The sequence below is a fragment of the Triturus cristatus genome, chromosome 7 (genome assembly GCF_964204655.1).
Source record: "Triturus cristatus chromosome 7, aTriCri1.1, whole genome shotgun sequence".
In the NCBI taxonomy this organism is placed as follows: domain Eukaryota; kingdom Metazoa; phylum Chordata; class Amphibia; order Caudata; family Salamandridae; genus Triturus; species Triturus cristatus.
Genome location: NC_140590.1, coordinates 1,454,757,543 through 1,454,772,028, shown reverse-complemented (window position 1 = coordinate 1,454,772,028; position 14,486 = coordinate 1,454,757,543). Strand labels below are relative to the sequence as shown.

General features: G+C 42.1%; 1 protein-coding gene across 1 annotated transcript in view; it reads right to left on the bottom strand.

Annotated features, from left to right (window-relative positions):
- LOC146812188 (bactericidal permeability-increasing protein-like) overlaps positions 1-14,486 on the bottom strand; it is a 445,329-nt gene that overhangs the window by 176,771 nt on the left and 254,072 nt on the right. Inside the window, exon 9 of the mRNA XM_085619207.1 lies at positions 12,133-12,189. Coding sequence (XP_085475333.1) covers positions 12,133-12,189 — 57 coding nt within the window. The remainder of the gene's footprint in view (positions 1-12,132; positions 12,190-14,486) is intronic.

Below are 14,486 nucleotides of genomic sequence, written 5' to 3'. Positions count from 1 at the left end.
AGTTGCTGTGCGTATTTGTTTTGACATGCGTCATGCTAACAAGGCAATCAAGAGAGAACAAAATTCAGTTCCCCATACTCCATACACGATTACACAGCTGAATGGTGACAAAGTCTTTTCCCGCCTTGATCTGAATATGGGGTATCATCAACTCGAACTAGAAGAAAGCTGCATGCACAATATTACCTTTTCGACCCATGTTGATTTGTTCAGATATAAAAGACTACATTTTGGGGTATCGTCAGCTGCAGAACTCTTTATGGATTGTTATTCGCCGCATAACACATGCCTTTAATTAGTGATGATATACTGGTATTTGGGACCACTCGAAAAGAACATGACAAAGCCCTTACACAAGTATGCCATTTACTTACTGGCACAGGTCTCACTTTGAACACAGAACATTGTGAGTTTCACAAAGTGACACTCAAATTCTTCTGGCATATTTTCTCTGGAAAGGAAATTACACCAGCTCTGACTAAAGAGCAACCCTTATCATCCACTTGTCTCCCAGAGGATGTGGCCATGCTGCGATCTTTCTTTGGCATGGCCAGTTACTGGTCCTGGTACATTTATGACTGTGCCACAGTCAGTGCCCCATTGAGAGATTTTAAAAAACGGAACGCTCTGTTCAAGTGGTCACATGAATGTGATCGAGCATTAAGAAAATTGAATATCAAAAAGGGGGGGGGGACAAGGGGCACTTGTAGGTCCAGCATACACGCCCCAGAATAATCAGACTATCCATCTCAGTCTGCAGTTCCTTGAGGAAAAGTAGAGGTAGAGGCATCGTCGGTATTGCAAAACTTCCCAGGGGTGGAGACAAGCTGTCTCCCACTTTGGGAATTAGGGCCCTCACACACCTGGCTGGGTGTCATACTTCATCATAGGTCATGCTCCTCGTCAGGCCAGCAATGCAATGCCTGACTGGCACCCTATGAGGTGCTCTTTCTCGGAGATCATTTATTACGAAGCCGTAAGGTGCGGTGTGGGTAAGGGGCCTTGTAGTGTAGACATGAGTAGGGAATGTGAGTGAATTGTGAGAGGGATTCTAAAATGGGATGCAGTGGTGCTCCAAATAAACTTTAATCAGCGAGTCCACTGGTCCCAGTCAAAATGAAAGGTGTGTCACCACTGAGGTAATGTACAGTGGTGGCTACAATGTGTAGTTCAACATGTATCTTGCCTCGTGTGTCAGGATGATCACCTGGCAATTCTTCAGGACCAAATGTAAGGAATACCTATCTACACAGTGGTTGGTTCTATAGTTAGTATACAGTGTAAACCAACCCCGCAAAATGCCCTAACCCTGAGGTACCTTATTTTCAGACTGAACTAAAGCATAAAATGATAATGAAAATGACATCAATCATTAGAGACAACATTAAAAGCTACCTTTGGAGAGGTATCATGCAAGAGACATGCATGAGACTCAATGGTCAGGCTGTTAGTAAAAAACAAATGTGACAGACACTGTGGAATGGAAGAAAGTATGTGGTAAGCGTGTGGCACATCTAAGAACTCAAGCAAGCGAGGTGGTTGATCAACCACCATGATTTCTATGGTAATTATAACACACCCAACCAGGGTGGCTCACCAACTGCTTCCAACCACTGATGAGGGGGGTATGTTAAAACTTTTAACGTCCTGAATAGACAACAATAGTGAGATGAGAAAGCTAAGAAAGACCAAGTAATGCAGGCGTGAGTGTTTGCACAAGCATGCCAAAAGAAATAAGGAAAACGGGTACACAAGATAGCGACCCCGTGGGAAGAGCATTCTCGGGTTACTTACAGTTGTGCAGCTGCGGGATTGCCAGATGACCTACTCTCTCTCCACCAGCTTGGTAGAGTACAGAGAGAGGGGACCAGCTGTATTAAGTACTTTTCGCCACCAACAGCCAGCATACAGCCACACAGGTGTGGGAAATGCTGGCCGTGCTGAATGGGAGGTGGGGCCGTCATAGTGCGGAAAGCAGAGGTGGTGCCTCGTAACAGAAGTCAAGAAGCAAAGAACAGGCGCCATCTTGGTGCTGTAGCCGGACTAAACTGTAATGCTAGTGGCACTCTTATGGTCTGACACCATGTGATGACCTTGGACTACCATCATTTTATTTTACTTTGGTGTTTTATTATATACTAGCCTGAATGTACAACATATTGCATATGCCTTGTTTCCCTTGAAGGTTTCTTTCTTGTAATCTTGCAGTATTGCAGTGGGAGCTGTCACAGAGTAGAACAGCCTTGCCAAGAACATAACGTGTGGGATGTGCATTTGAAAGAATGAGAGAGAGGTGTGGAATGTACTTTTTGGTCTTGAGCAGCGGTGCACAAATGTGCATTGCGTTGCACATTGAGATATGAAGTATGTGAAGTTACAGGCAGTGGTGCACAAATGTGCATTGTGTTGTAAACTGGGAAGTATTATGAACTTAATACTATTGGCTTTGACATGACCTCATGTCATCCTGAATTCTGACTCTGCATTGCTTGAGCTTTTCTGCGCGCACAGACAGGCCCCCAGAGTGTTTGCAAGTTGTTTGCGTTAATCACGTTCAGGGCTGTTTTGTTTTTGGAAAAGGGATTGTTTAATGTACCTTGGAAGGCTTTCATAAGCTTCGTTAATATAAAGGCTGGAACATGTGAGAATATAGAGGGGAACGTGGGAACTCCTTTTGTCGTGGAATGCTTGCATGGAAGGTGGCCAATTCCAGTAAGTTTCCTTGGCGCAGAGGGAAACACTCTTAAACCTTCTAGTGTGTTTTGAGACTATAAAGCCGGAGAATCTTGGCAGCTAACTTAGGAGCTCATTTGTGGAGTAGATGTACTGTCACAAGAAGAGTCTGAATTTGAGTCCTGGTCGCAAGTCCATTGCCTAGCTGTTAACAGGCTTCCCCAGCTTGAGTTGGCAAAGATGTCGTGTGAACGATCAGGTGAGGTGATTTGTTTCTGACTAGTGCCATTGTGATGCGTGTTTCCAGTGGCTGTGGTCATTTGAGGTGTTTTCTTTGTGATTTGTGAGTCTGAGTGCACATCCAAAGTAATCATTTGATGTATTTATTGTTTATATCTTTCTGATTTCTTGCAGGATATCCAATATTATGTGCTGATTGTTTATTCATTATTATTATTCATGGATTTAAATGTTACATTTGCAAAATTTGTTATTATTGCTTGCATATACATACACATATATATATATATATATATATATATATATATATATATATATATATATATATATATATATATATATATATATATATATATATATATATATATACATTTGAAAGTTATTCATTTTACATCTGGGAAATCCTTTCTGTTAGAGAGCATTGCATAAATAAAACCCCAAGCCTTATTCTAAAAAGAGAGCTTTTGCATTTTGTAAAGTGAAACCCCTTTTGAGGTGGTGTTGTGTTTTATGTCTTCTGCTTCATCGTGTTTGGGCCATCGTGTGGGGTGTTTTTTTGAGGGCAAGGCAAGACATTGCCCAAGAAAAGGAGTTCGGCGGCTACCGGTGGGACACTGCTTTGAATTTAATTACTATGCTGCCAGAACCAGAGCTGAAAGATTTGGTCGTGGACCGAATGGTTGTGAATTATTCAAATTCATGGCACACAGTAATCTGACTGCTGCCTGCGGATGTATTTTAGAGAACAATCCAGCGGCTTTGTCGAGGGTTATGCTACCACAGCAACTCTGTGGCGGGTGCAACATCAAGACTGTTAAGTGTATGGCATGCTGTGGATGTAAGGACAATGGCTTGTACTTATGTATTGAACTGTGATAATGAAATGAGACACTAAAGTCAGGATTAACATCATAATTAGTACAAGTGCATCGACTCACTAACATGGCAGCCACAATAGGAAGAATAGTTGCATAGTCCTTTTTCGTTTATAACTAATTTCAATGTACCAATGAAAATGGAGCATTTACCATTTAAATGTACTACATGCTGTGTGAGCTGTTCATATACTTTAAACACTGAGCATATCGCTGAAACTTGTTTGCACCGAAAAACATGTGTAAATGTGTCAACCCCATGAGTGCCCAGTATTTGCTAGAGCTCTGTATTTGAATGTGAATCCTACTCTCACGTAACGGAGGCACCTCCCCAAGAAAAGGAGTTCCGCAGCTTCCGATGAGATACTCCTTTGAATATAAATGTATGTAACCCAGTGGCGGTAATCGGCACTCAGTAGTTATAGTCAGGGTGGAATTTATGTAGGTGTTAGGGTGGCTGCTGCGGGGAGCTGACGCAGGTCCTGGCTTGAAGCCAGGCTGTGTGGCAAACCACAACCCACATGCGATGAAAGGCTGTGCACAGTATGAGGTCAGCTACATGCAGGGAGGTCGGCAGCTCGGGGTGGGTTGGCTACAGGGTCTAGCCGCAGGCCATTCGTTGCGGGGGGGTGGTGGCTTTATGTATGGTAATAATATATTACTTTACGTTAAAAAAACTAGATTTTAATGAAAAAAAAAAGGCTAAAGTAGCATTATAGTTAGGAGTGATAAAAGGATCTGTTTTTTGGGGAAATTCACTGAAAAAGCAAAGCCATGTAACTGGTGAATTTCTGTGTTGGTTTTAGTTCTAAACATTAATGTTGTCACTGACGTATTCACCTAACTATAATGCTACTTTAGCCTATGGTGATAGACAGACAGACAGACAGACAGACAGACAGACAGACAGACAGACAGACAGACAGATAGCTAGATAGATAAACAGATAGATAGATTTTTTAGTACAGTCTACTTATCTAGGCAAATTCCATTCCATGTTGCAGTAAATATACAAAGACAACCAAAACATTGCGACCCCAAATCTAAAAAAGGCTATTTAGCGATGTTTTATCATACTGAGCAGATTTAGGGGCATATTTGTGAGAGGGTTGCATCATTTTTGCACCATGCAACTTGCTACATTTGTGACGCAAACCTCTAAGTCAGATTTTTGAAGCCACACAAAGCCACTTGGCGTGGCTTTGAGTTGTGTCAAAACTCTGGGGTCACGCAACACAGCGCAAATCCTTTATTTTAATATTTTTTTTGTGTCAGGTTTTTCATTTTCGAAGCAGGTGGTAGCAGAGGATCTTTACCTCCTGACAGAGTGTGGCTAACTACAAGATCCGAGGACTCCTTCAACAACAACAAAATGTGTCATATGCCAAACTAATCTAAAAGAAAAGCTAACATCAACTGCGGCTGGACAGAAGAGAGTTGGAGATGCTGCAGAAATAGGGAAAGACAAAGTTAAAAAAAGATTGAAATTGATGGGTGAAGATGATAAAATATTTTGTCATTGTAACAACAAGTGCTACAAGTCATATGCAATGGAAAAAATCCTGGAAAAGAATTGTCAAAGAATAGCAGAAACCAGCGAATTGCAACAAGAATCTGAGTCTTCTGAGAAAGCAAAGACACCAAACCAATGCCCATACACTTAGAATATCGATGGCTACCCCTCATTCACCTCCAACAACAGATCAGAAAGCAGAGGATCTTCAATGTGTTATCTGTGGTTTAGCCAGACCCAGAGCCAAAGGGATTTACAAAAGAACAAAGTACAAAGTATGTGAATCTCAAATGGCATACATGTTTTTATCAGCAGCTAGAAACTTTGTGGTGGGTGATGAGACACCGTGTGGAGTAGGTGCTCACTCTTTACGGATGTGTCCAAACCAAGTATATCCAGTTGTGGTGCTTCAAGGTAGGGGGAAACCACCTGAACCCCTTGAATATGATCCAAAAGGATCTGTATAACTCAACCCGCTGGCCGAGCACACCAAAGACAGTATGATAGCCTATTACAGTCATATTATAGCACACAAATCCCAAACCATTTTTTTTTCTTCGTCTTTATTTTCTTCTTTTTAGTTGTCTAGCCAACATGTGTTTCGTCATCTGGGCCAGTAACCCACGACTTCCTCAGGGCTCTTTAGCTATGTCAAAAACCCCTCTGCACTTGTACTTCTAATTCTGTCCCAGCCAGTAGAGTAGTAGAACTCAGAATCCAAGTTCTACAACATTTCTGATGCTGCCAGACAATTTTGTCTCTATGTAGCAATTGGCCCCAAATGCAGTAAATCTCCAAACAATCATCCAGCACCGTGTATTGGTAAGATACATGCAATCTGACTCAAGACGCCGATCCACGTTTCGTGGTCAGTATTAAGCAAGGAGCAAGAAAAGGGCCCTGAAAATGGCCCAAACAATAAACCCTCTTAAACGGTATTTGGAAAGAGTGAAGAAGCTAGAGGTGGAAAAAACATTCCTCTACAGAAAATTAATCCAAAGACATTTGGCGGTGAAAGACAGAGAGGGACGGTTCAAAGCTTTGGCTCCAGATATGTATTTATAATTTATTTAATTTATTAGGCGCGCAGCTACCCACAATGGGGTCTCCCGGCGCCGGCGCAGATATAAAACTGGAACAGACAATCTAGTGATCACAGAAAAGCTCCAAGGGAATTGGTGGTCAGACACGTAAAAGTGAATATGTTGCTCAATGGCAGCTAGTTTACCATGAAGTCCTTTCTATTTGCAATGATTTCAGAGAGGTGACAAATTCAAAATGAATGGACCATTGTGAAACTGTTCTTCACCACAAACTTGTGAGAAAGAGAGGAAAACATTTTAATAAACCTTTGACAGCCTTCTTCATTCATGCAGCAGCAAGGAAACCCCTTTGAAATGACTGAGCCTGTGCAACTACACAACTTCATAACCAAACAATATGTGGATAAAGGCATGTCTACTAGATGTTCTGGAACATGGATCAAAACTATACGTAGAACAGAAGCAGGAGAGATTTGTATTGTAAGAGAAACAGCTGTTTGACATAATCTCTAAAGCTAAACTTCAATGTTTTTATTGCCACAATAAGAGTTTAGTCCAACCAGCCAGTACAAAACTGGTTACCAAAAAACAACTTTCGCAAGCACATAGAGAGATAGATGTAGCAAAAGAAAGGGGAGAATTAATGAAGGACATTCCATTGCATGATCTTCTTCCAACAATTACAGTATTCGTTGGAGATGTTGCAACCAAACCAGTGAAGCACAAACTTTTACAAGAGTTCAGAAAAAAACTTTCACCTGAAGAATTTCAATTCGAAAACTGCTGTTGTTGTGGACTATATGTCACAATTGTGAATGGTCGAGACTTCATTCATGCAAAACTTCAATGAGGTCGTTCAGATTGTTCTACAGATACCAAAGTTAGTGTGCACCTTACAAGTACTGCACATTGTCTTTCACAGTTCTCTTGAACGATCTGTCAAAGAATGTGAAAGAATCAGACAAATGTCTGCAATTGATACAATTGACCTTACCTGCATCGAAAAATGAAACACCTATACCTGTGCAACTTGATAAATTCTGGTCATCAACATCAAATAAGATTAACTTGGAGATGTTAACTCACCAGAACATTGCTGATGCTTCAGTGAACACTGAATTTCCAATTATTGCAAGTAGAATGATTGCGAATGAGGAGTTGGTGCCTGAAGAGATATATTCAACAGGTATGGGCCATATTGTTCAAGAACTTAACAGAAAATTGGAGGAAGCTGACCTTCGTGTTGTGCCACATGTTGAGTGGGCTGTTTGAAATGGTTCAAATCGATTCATTGCACTGTCAAATGACACAGATGTTATTATTGTGCTACTTAGATATGGTGCGATATTCATAAGTCAACAATTGTCAGAGTTATGGATACGTTATGAAACAGGCAAGAAACTACACTTAATCCTGCTTCATATTCTGTACAAGAAACTTGAACAAGAGATGCCCAGTTTTCTTATCAAGGCACATATTCTTAGGGGTGATGACACTATGAGCAAAATTGGAACAAAGCTTGGAGCTTTAACGGTTGAACCCGTGAAGATTCTAAAAGTATTTGCTGAGACAGAAGAAGCATGTGACTTCAAAGATGTCGAAAAATACCTTGTACGTGTGCAGAAAATGAGTTCTGACTGTCACACATTTGACGATCTTCAGTACAGTGAGTTCAAGAGATCAGAACCGCTAAGTGACCTTTCACCAACGTCATATTCTGTGTGTGGACACATTAAAAGAGCACTCTACTTCATCAGTATATGTGTAAATGTTTTGGATCATGCATATGTAGAGAAAGATCTGTGTGAATGTGGTTGGAAAGATATTGATGGGATGCTAAAACCTACGGAATTTCTAAAGCCTCTACCCACAGAACTTACACAAGTACATGTACTTGCAAAACCTGGGCTACAAAACATCTCCCTGTCAATATGCTCTTCTTAAATGTTCAACATTCTGTAACGTGAACTATGAAAATGTGCGTTAAACAGGAGTGTTAGACCTGGCACCTTGGCGTGGGTCTCCCTTCCATTTTAGCTGTTGCCTCATGTGTTTTTGCTGATGTTAGATGCTTTGGGCACTGTGCCACTGCTGTCCAGTGCCACAGTGCAAGTGCTCCCTATTGTAAATTGATGTATGAAGCAGTGATTCCATGATTGGTTGGTTTGGGTTACCTGTCAGACCCTAGTACAGTGCACCAGGAGTGCCCAGGATTGGTAATCCAAATGCTGCTGGTGTGCTTGCAGCACTGGTTGTGTCACCCACAGAAGCAGCCTGTAAAAGTGTGTCTAAGGCCTGCCATTGCAGAGCCTGCGTGCAGTCTGGTACTTTCATGCTGACTGGGCAAGTGCACCCACTTGCCAGTCCCTAAACCTTCCTTTTTCTTAATATCAGACACCCCTATGGTAGGCCCAAGGGCAGGGTGCATTGTAAGTATAAGGTAGGGCATGCACTAGTGTGTGTGGCATGTTCTAATAGTGAATTACAGCCATTTTCGTTTTTCACTATTGCAAGTCTACCTGTTTTCCATAGGCCAGAATGGGCAGTTTGATTATCACATCTTACAATCCTAAATGACTCAGGGAAAAAGGTAGAAATTCGAATTTAGTATGCCTGAACTCAGAATGATAAAATACAGTTTTTAGTGAAGTTGGTTTTAACATTCTGTGTTTGAAAATGTCACTTTTATAAAGTAGGCATTTTCTTGTCTAACCATTCAAACCTGCCTCTGCTAGGCTGTGTATTCCTTGTCTGGAATTTGAGTGACAGAGCTGGCAAATTCCAGGAGACAGGGTGAGGCAGCCCAGTGGTGAATAGATAGATCTGCATCTAGATGGGAGGGAGGAGTTGCACCTGGGACCTTATTAGGGCTGTGCCTTCCCTCCACAATAATGGCTCCACCTCCTGTGGTGTGTCTGATGTCTCTGCCCTGCACTCTGAAAGGAAAGAAGGAGTCATGTAAACAAAGTGCTCCAGGACTGACCAGAACTGGACTGGACTAGGCAAAGGCCTCTCTGCTTTCAGTGGACAAAGGAAAACTTAGTATAAATATTGGGACCCCAACCCAAGAACTTTAGATCATTTTGGGAAACAAGAAGAAACCTTTGCTGAGGAGTGGAACCAGAAGAAACTGAGGAGAGACTATCCTTAAGCTGAAGTGCTGCTTGGGGGATTGGCCTGCAGTGGTTGCCTGAGAAAGGAGAAAGGACTTTGTGTGCATTTTCATTCAACTTGTGTAAGGATCTCCAAGGGCTTGGAAAAGAGCTTGCCTCCTGCTGAAGTCTCAGGGACAACAGACTTCAACCCCCAGCTCCCCAGAGTTCTTTGGAAGTGCCTGCTGCTGTTTTGGGCCTTCTGAGGGACTGCGTGTCGCAAGGAGCTGGAAGCACGACTCACGGAGAAGAAGCGTGTCGCCGTCGCAGCCGCTGCCGTCGCATCACTGAAAAAGGGTGTCGCCGCTGTAGCTGTCGCATTGCACCGCATCACGAGAAGCATCCTGCAACACCGAAGAAGCGTGTCACCGTCGCAGCCGCTGCTGTTGCATCTCTGAACAAGGGTGTCGCCGCTGGAGCTGTTGCATTGCACCGCATCACGAGAAGAGTCTCGCAATGAAGAAGAAGCGTGTCGCCGTCGCAGCCGCTGCATGTCTGAACAAGGGTGTCGCCGCTGCAGCTGTCGCATCGAGCAGAAGCGTCTCGCATCGTCGGAGAAGAGTGTCGCCGCCAAAGCCGCTGTTGTCGCATCACTGGACAAGGGTGCCGCCGCTGCAGCTGACACATCGAGTCGAGTCTTCTCGCAACATCGGAGAAGCGTGCCGCATCAGGAAGATCTTCACGTCTTTATTTCTTTGCACCAAACTTTCATCGCATTACCATCGCTGCAACACTTTCGTTGCCCTGCGTGTCGCATCTAAAGCTACATTGAACTAAAAGTGTCGCATTTAAGATCTAAAAGAGAACTAAGCTAAAACTACCATTTTTAAGTAACAGTATTGTGGATGTTTGTCTTTTATGGTCTTGTATTAAATCTATATAAATAATACTTATTTTTTATATAAAACCTGTGTGGTGTCCATCTGTAGTGTTGTCACTTGATTACTGTATGTGTTCATAAATGCTTTACACACTGCCTCTGAGATAAGCCTGTCCGCTCGTGCCAAGCTACCAAGGGGGTGAGCAGGGGTTATTTTAGGAGTGTACCCCCTTACCCTGACTAAAGGCAAGGGTCCCTATTTATAACAAGTGCATACCTGTGCCAAATAGAGACCCCCAAATCTAACAAGGAGTGATAAACATTATTATTTTTTCATATTCAGATCATAAACATTGTTTGGTGTATACATAAAAGGATTAAAAACCATTATTATTTGTTTAATTTGTATATATGTCTTTTCTTCCTCTATTATAGCTGCCATTTTGGAATATGGAGGAAGGGTTGCTCTGAGGAGTTAAATATTTTCTGTCTTTATAAGACTACTTGATCACCAAAACCTATGTTTTCACACCAAAATGATATATATGTCTATATAGTTATATATGTCTCATGGTTTGAAATATACATAATCACTGCAACACATCTGCCAGTTTTAAAAATGCCATCCAGAAATAATTCGGCCCAGATCAGCAATGTCTACCCAAGCTAAATTACTTCTCTAATGATCCAAAAATACAAATCAAAAATGAAAATCTTGGGAAACTATTTTTTACAGAGGTTTATCAGGTGGCCGGGATTACTTTGGAAGTATTCGGCTACTCAACGTTGGTCAGGTCTGCCAATATAATTACTATGATCCAATTAGTTTTTTTTGTCTTACTAAATGTGTTGATGGCTGTTATAAGCACTTCCCATGATTATGATCTAGATCAGAATTTAAGGTGCATAAAAAGGGGGGAGAGCAATTAAGAACTTTTAATGCCCTATTGCATAAGCACCTATACCTTGAACTTCACTATCCACAAATGAAGAAACACATAGCCATTTCCCCTGTTTCTAGGCTACTTCTACACCGTCCTTTCAATGCAATCAGGATGGCTTGGAATGCAGACCGAAAACAAGGGTCCTCATTATGAGTCGCCCGTAAATTCAGGGACTTACAGGGTGTGACGGAATAATATGTCTGGGTTTTTCACATGGATATTCCTGCTTCTGGAAGCAGGCAAAAGCCGTATGTGAAACAACAGGGAACAAGCATGCAGAAACATATATTCCTGGGTGGCACCCAAAATTACAAGGTCTCTGTTAATGGTAATTCCAGGCTGGGGAGACAACAGGGATTTGAAAAGGCCATTTGTATTGAAGGTCATAATAGATTTCTGAGTTCCATACCTTATGGCTACCTAGCCCAGTGTCAAGATATCACAGAGGGTTCTGATATATGTAGCAATTTGCTAAATATTTATCATGGAGTGACACAGAACCCTCTGGAAAATTCTTGACGGTGTACAAACTTTTCATAGTACACAGAATCAACCTAAAGTATCTCTGTGAGGAACACAGAGTCAGAATCAAACATTCTCTTCCGCGAATAAGAGTGTCTTACACCTGCAAATTTCTGAAGAAAGTCATATGTAGGTTGAAAGTAAGATATACAAAAACCCATAAAAGCTGTATGGATCTGACCCATAACAATAAGTAATCAACCAGATCAACGTAGAAACGGATCCCACAAGACTGGAATGTGATGATCATTTATTATAGACACTGCAGTAATTAATTTACTTCTTACTGTCCTTGTACATTGCTGCCAAATTGTCTGTCCCCTCCCCCCATCCATACCACCACTTTCCTGAGGGATCAGCGTTCCAATTGATGAAGTGTTCAATCGGATGTTGAAATCCTTTGGAATCTGCATTGGGACAAACAAGATAAACACGTATGATTATGATCAACACTTGTTGAACACCATCAAATACAATCTACTTATGCAACTGCAAGATTATCTTAAAATACTACTACTAGCATAAACCTAAGCGGACAGTAATAGATAATCTATTTATGGTTATGATTTATGGTAGCACAAGATCTTTAAAGTTTTGTAATGAAAAATATAGCTTACTCAAAGATCACTAAAGGGTTTCACAATGTTGGCATCCAACATCATTCTACTTTAGAACTTGGGGAAAGCTGTAAATGTCACTCAGCCAGTCTCTTATGGACTCTCTTCTAATGACCAAAATAGTAGGTGAGGGCGAAATGTGTGTTACACTTGCATAGTTAGTGTAATTTCTGGAATTTTGCATTAGTCTTGTTATACAAAATTCCTGAAATGATGCTAGTATGCCACATCATATAAATGTTTGCTGTTTGTGTTATGAATTAACCCAAATGTGCAGTTTGAAAACTCAGGAACCACGCAGACTACAGAAAGTGAGTGCCTGCTATTTGTGTTGCTTTTGATTTTTTCCTTGTGTACAAAGTGGATGCAAGGATACATTTAGGTGCCGATTCTGATCCGGGTCGGAAAGCACTCCGACCGAGCCGGATCCGGAGTGTTTTCCGACCGAGCCGGAGTCCTGCAGTCCGACCGAGCGAGTACGAAGCAGCCGTATGTTGCCGGACTCGGCTCGGTTGGACTCTCATTGACGTCAATGGGAGCCGGTCGTATGACGCGTACATGGGCTCCCATTGACTGAATGGGTACGTCTTGCGCAAGGGCGCCCCCTACAGTGGGTATGCGTCAGTGCCATCCGCATAGTACATGCCTGTGTTGGGGGGACCCTTGGGTCTCCCCCTGTGTCCGAGACGTAGGGCTGCGGGTGTCAGGGGGTCTGACGCGGACCCCCAAAGGCAACCACCCGGACGTTTTGCGAGCCGGACACTCCGGCTCACACAGGCTGTCCGACGCGTGCATCGTATTGGCTCGGTCGTCAATCGCATCCATTGCACACCACGGTTAGCTTACGACCGAGACATACGGAGCGGTTTGGACCCGGAAACGACTCGGTCGGTGAATTTCACATAGCTCGCATCGTACTTGCTCGCTCGTACAGCTGTACGAGTCGGGTGGAAAACACGCGTACGGCTCGTAGTTTTTCCGACTACGGATCGGAATCGGCCCCTTAATGTTAAAACACAGCACCTAATGTAAATTTGCATTTTGGGTAATTACACACCATTTTGAGTAATTATTTCTAAAATTCCACTTAATAACACAAAAGCAAATTGTGCAAATTTCGCACAGACCTACTAAAAGGACTCACGTTTTGGGATCTTTCTCTAACAGACATTATGAAAAAGCAAGCCCTTAAACCTTGTCTTTGGGAGCCTGGTTTCAAATAAATATTTATTTTTTATCACATTATTGCACAAGGTGAGAATCTGTGAAGTTTACTTTAGCTCCCAAGTCTGAAGTTTAACCCACTTGGTTTATCTCAACAAAATTGCCTGATTGTGCATTTTGGATCTTGATGAGGTTGTAACTAATACAATTTCCGAATAGGTTTTCACAGGAAGGAATTGACAATTTTTTTTAGAACCTAGTTAATATAGATGGCCTATAGTGGAAGACTCCTCGTAATGCTATAACTAACCGGCAGCCAAGTCTAATGGTCCATGACAGTAACGGTCTGTGCCATCAACATCAATCAGAGAGCAGGTTGAAAAGTCAAATCCCATGGCCATCACCCCTAATTGGAAACATCCCTATTAGTTAAGGTTTGAAGTATGTTCTTTTCAGGCAGAATGTATGATGTCACTTTTTCAGGCCTCTGGAAGCTGACGTCATTGGCTGTCCAATTTTCCACTCTCTTTTGCCATCTTTTCTATGTCACTTGCATTGACTTTTCATTGTGTTTTTGCTGTTTCCCTCAGTAATTAAATATATTTGCACTGAATTAAAAATTAAAGCTCCGTTAGTAACTGAAGAAGGGGCATTTGCGGCACAAGACTTTAAGCTGACACCTAAAAAGTTGTTGGGAGTTTTTTCTCAGGAGGCAAGTAGAGGTACAAGCATAAACAGACAGATCACACCAGGAGCAGATGGTAACTAGCTGTCAATTGTTTGGAAGGTGAAGAAATCTGAGGTAAATCGGTTTCCTACATTTGATCCCCTCCGAGGCACTACAAACATTTCCATTACTCTTAAAGTTCTTCTTCCTCAACCAACCATTTTACCTCAATTAAGGGGTGTGACCCAGGTGAGGG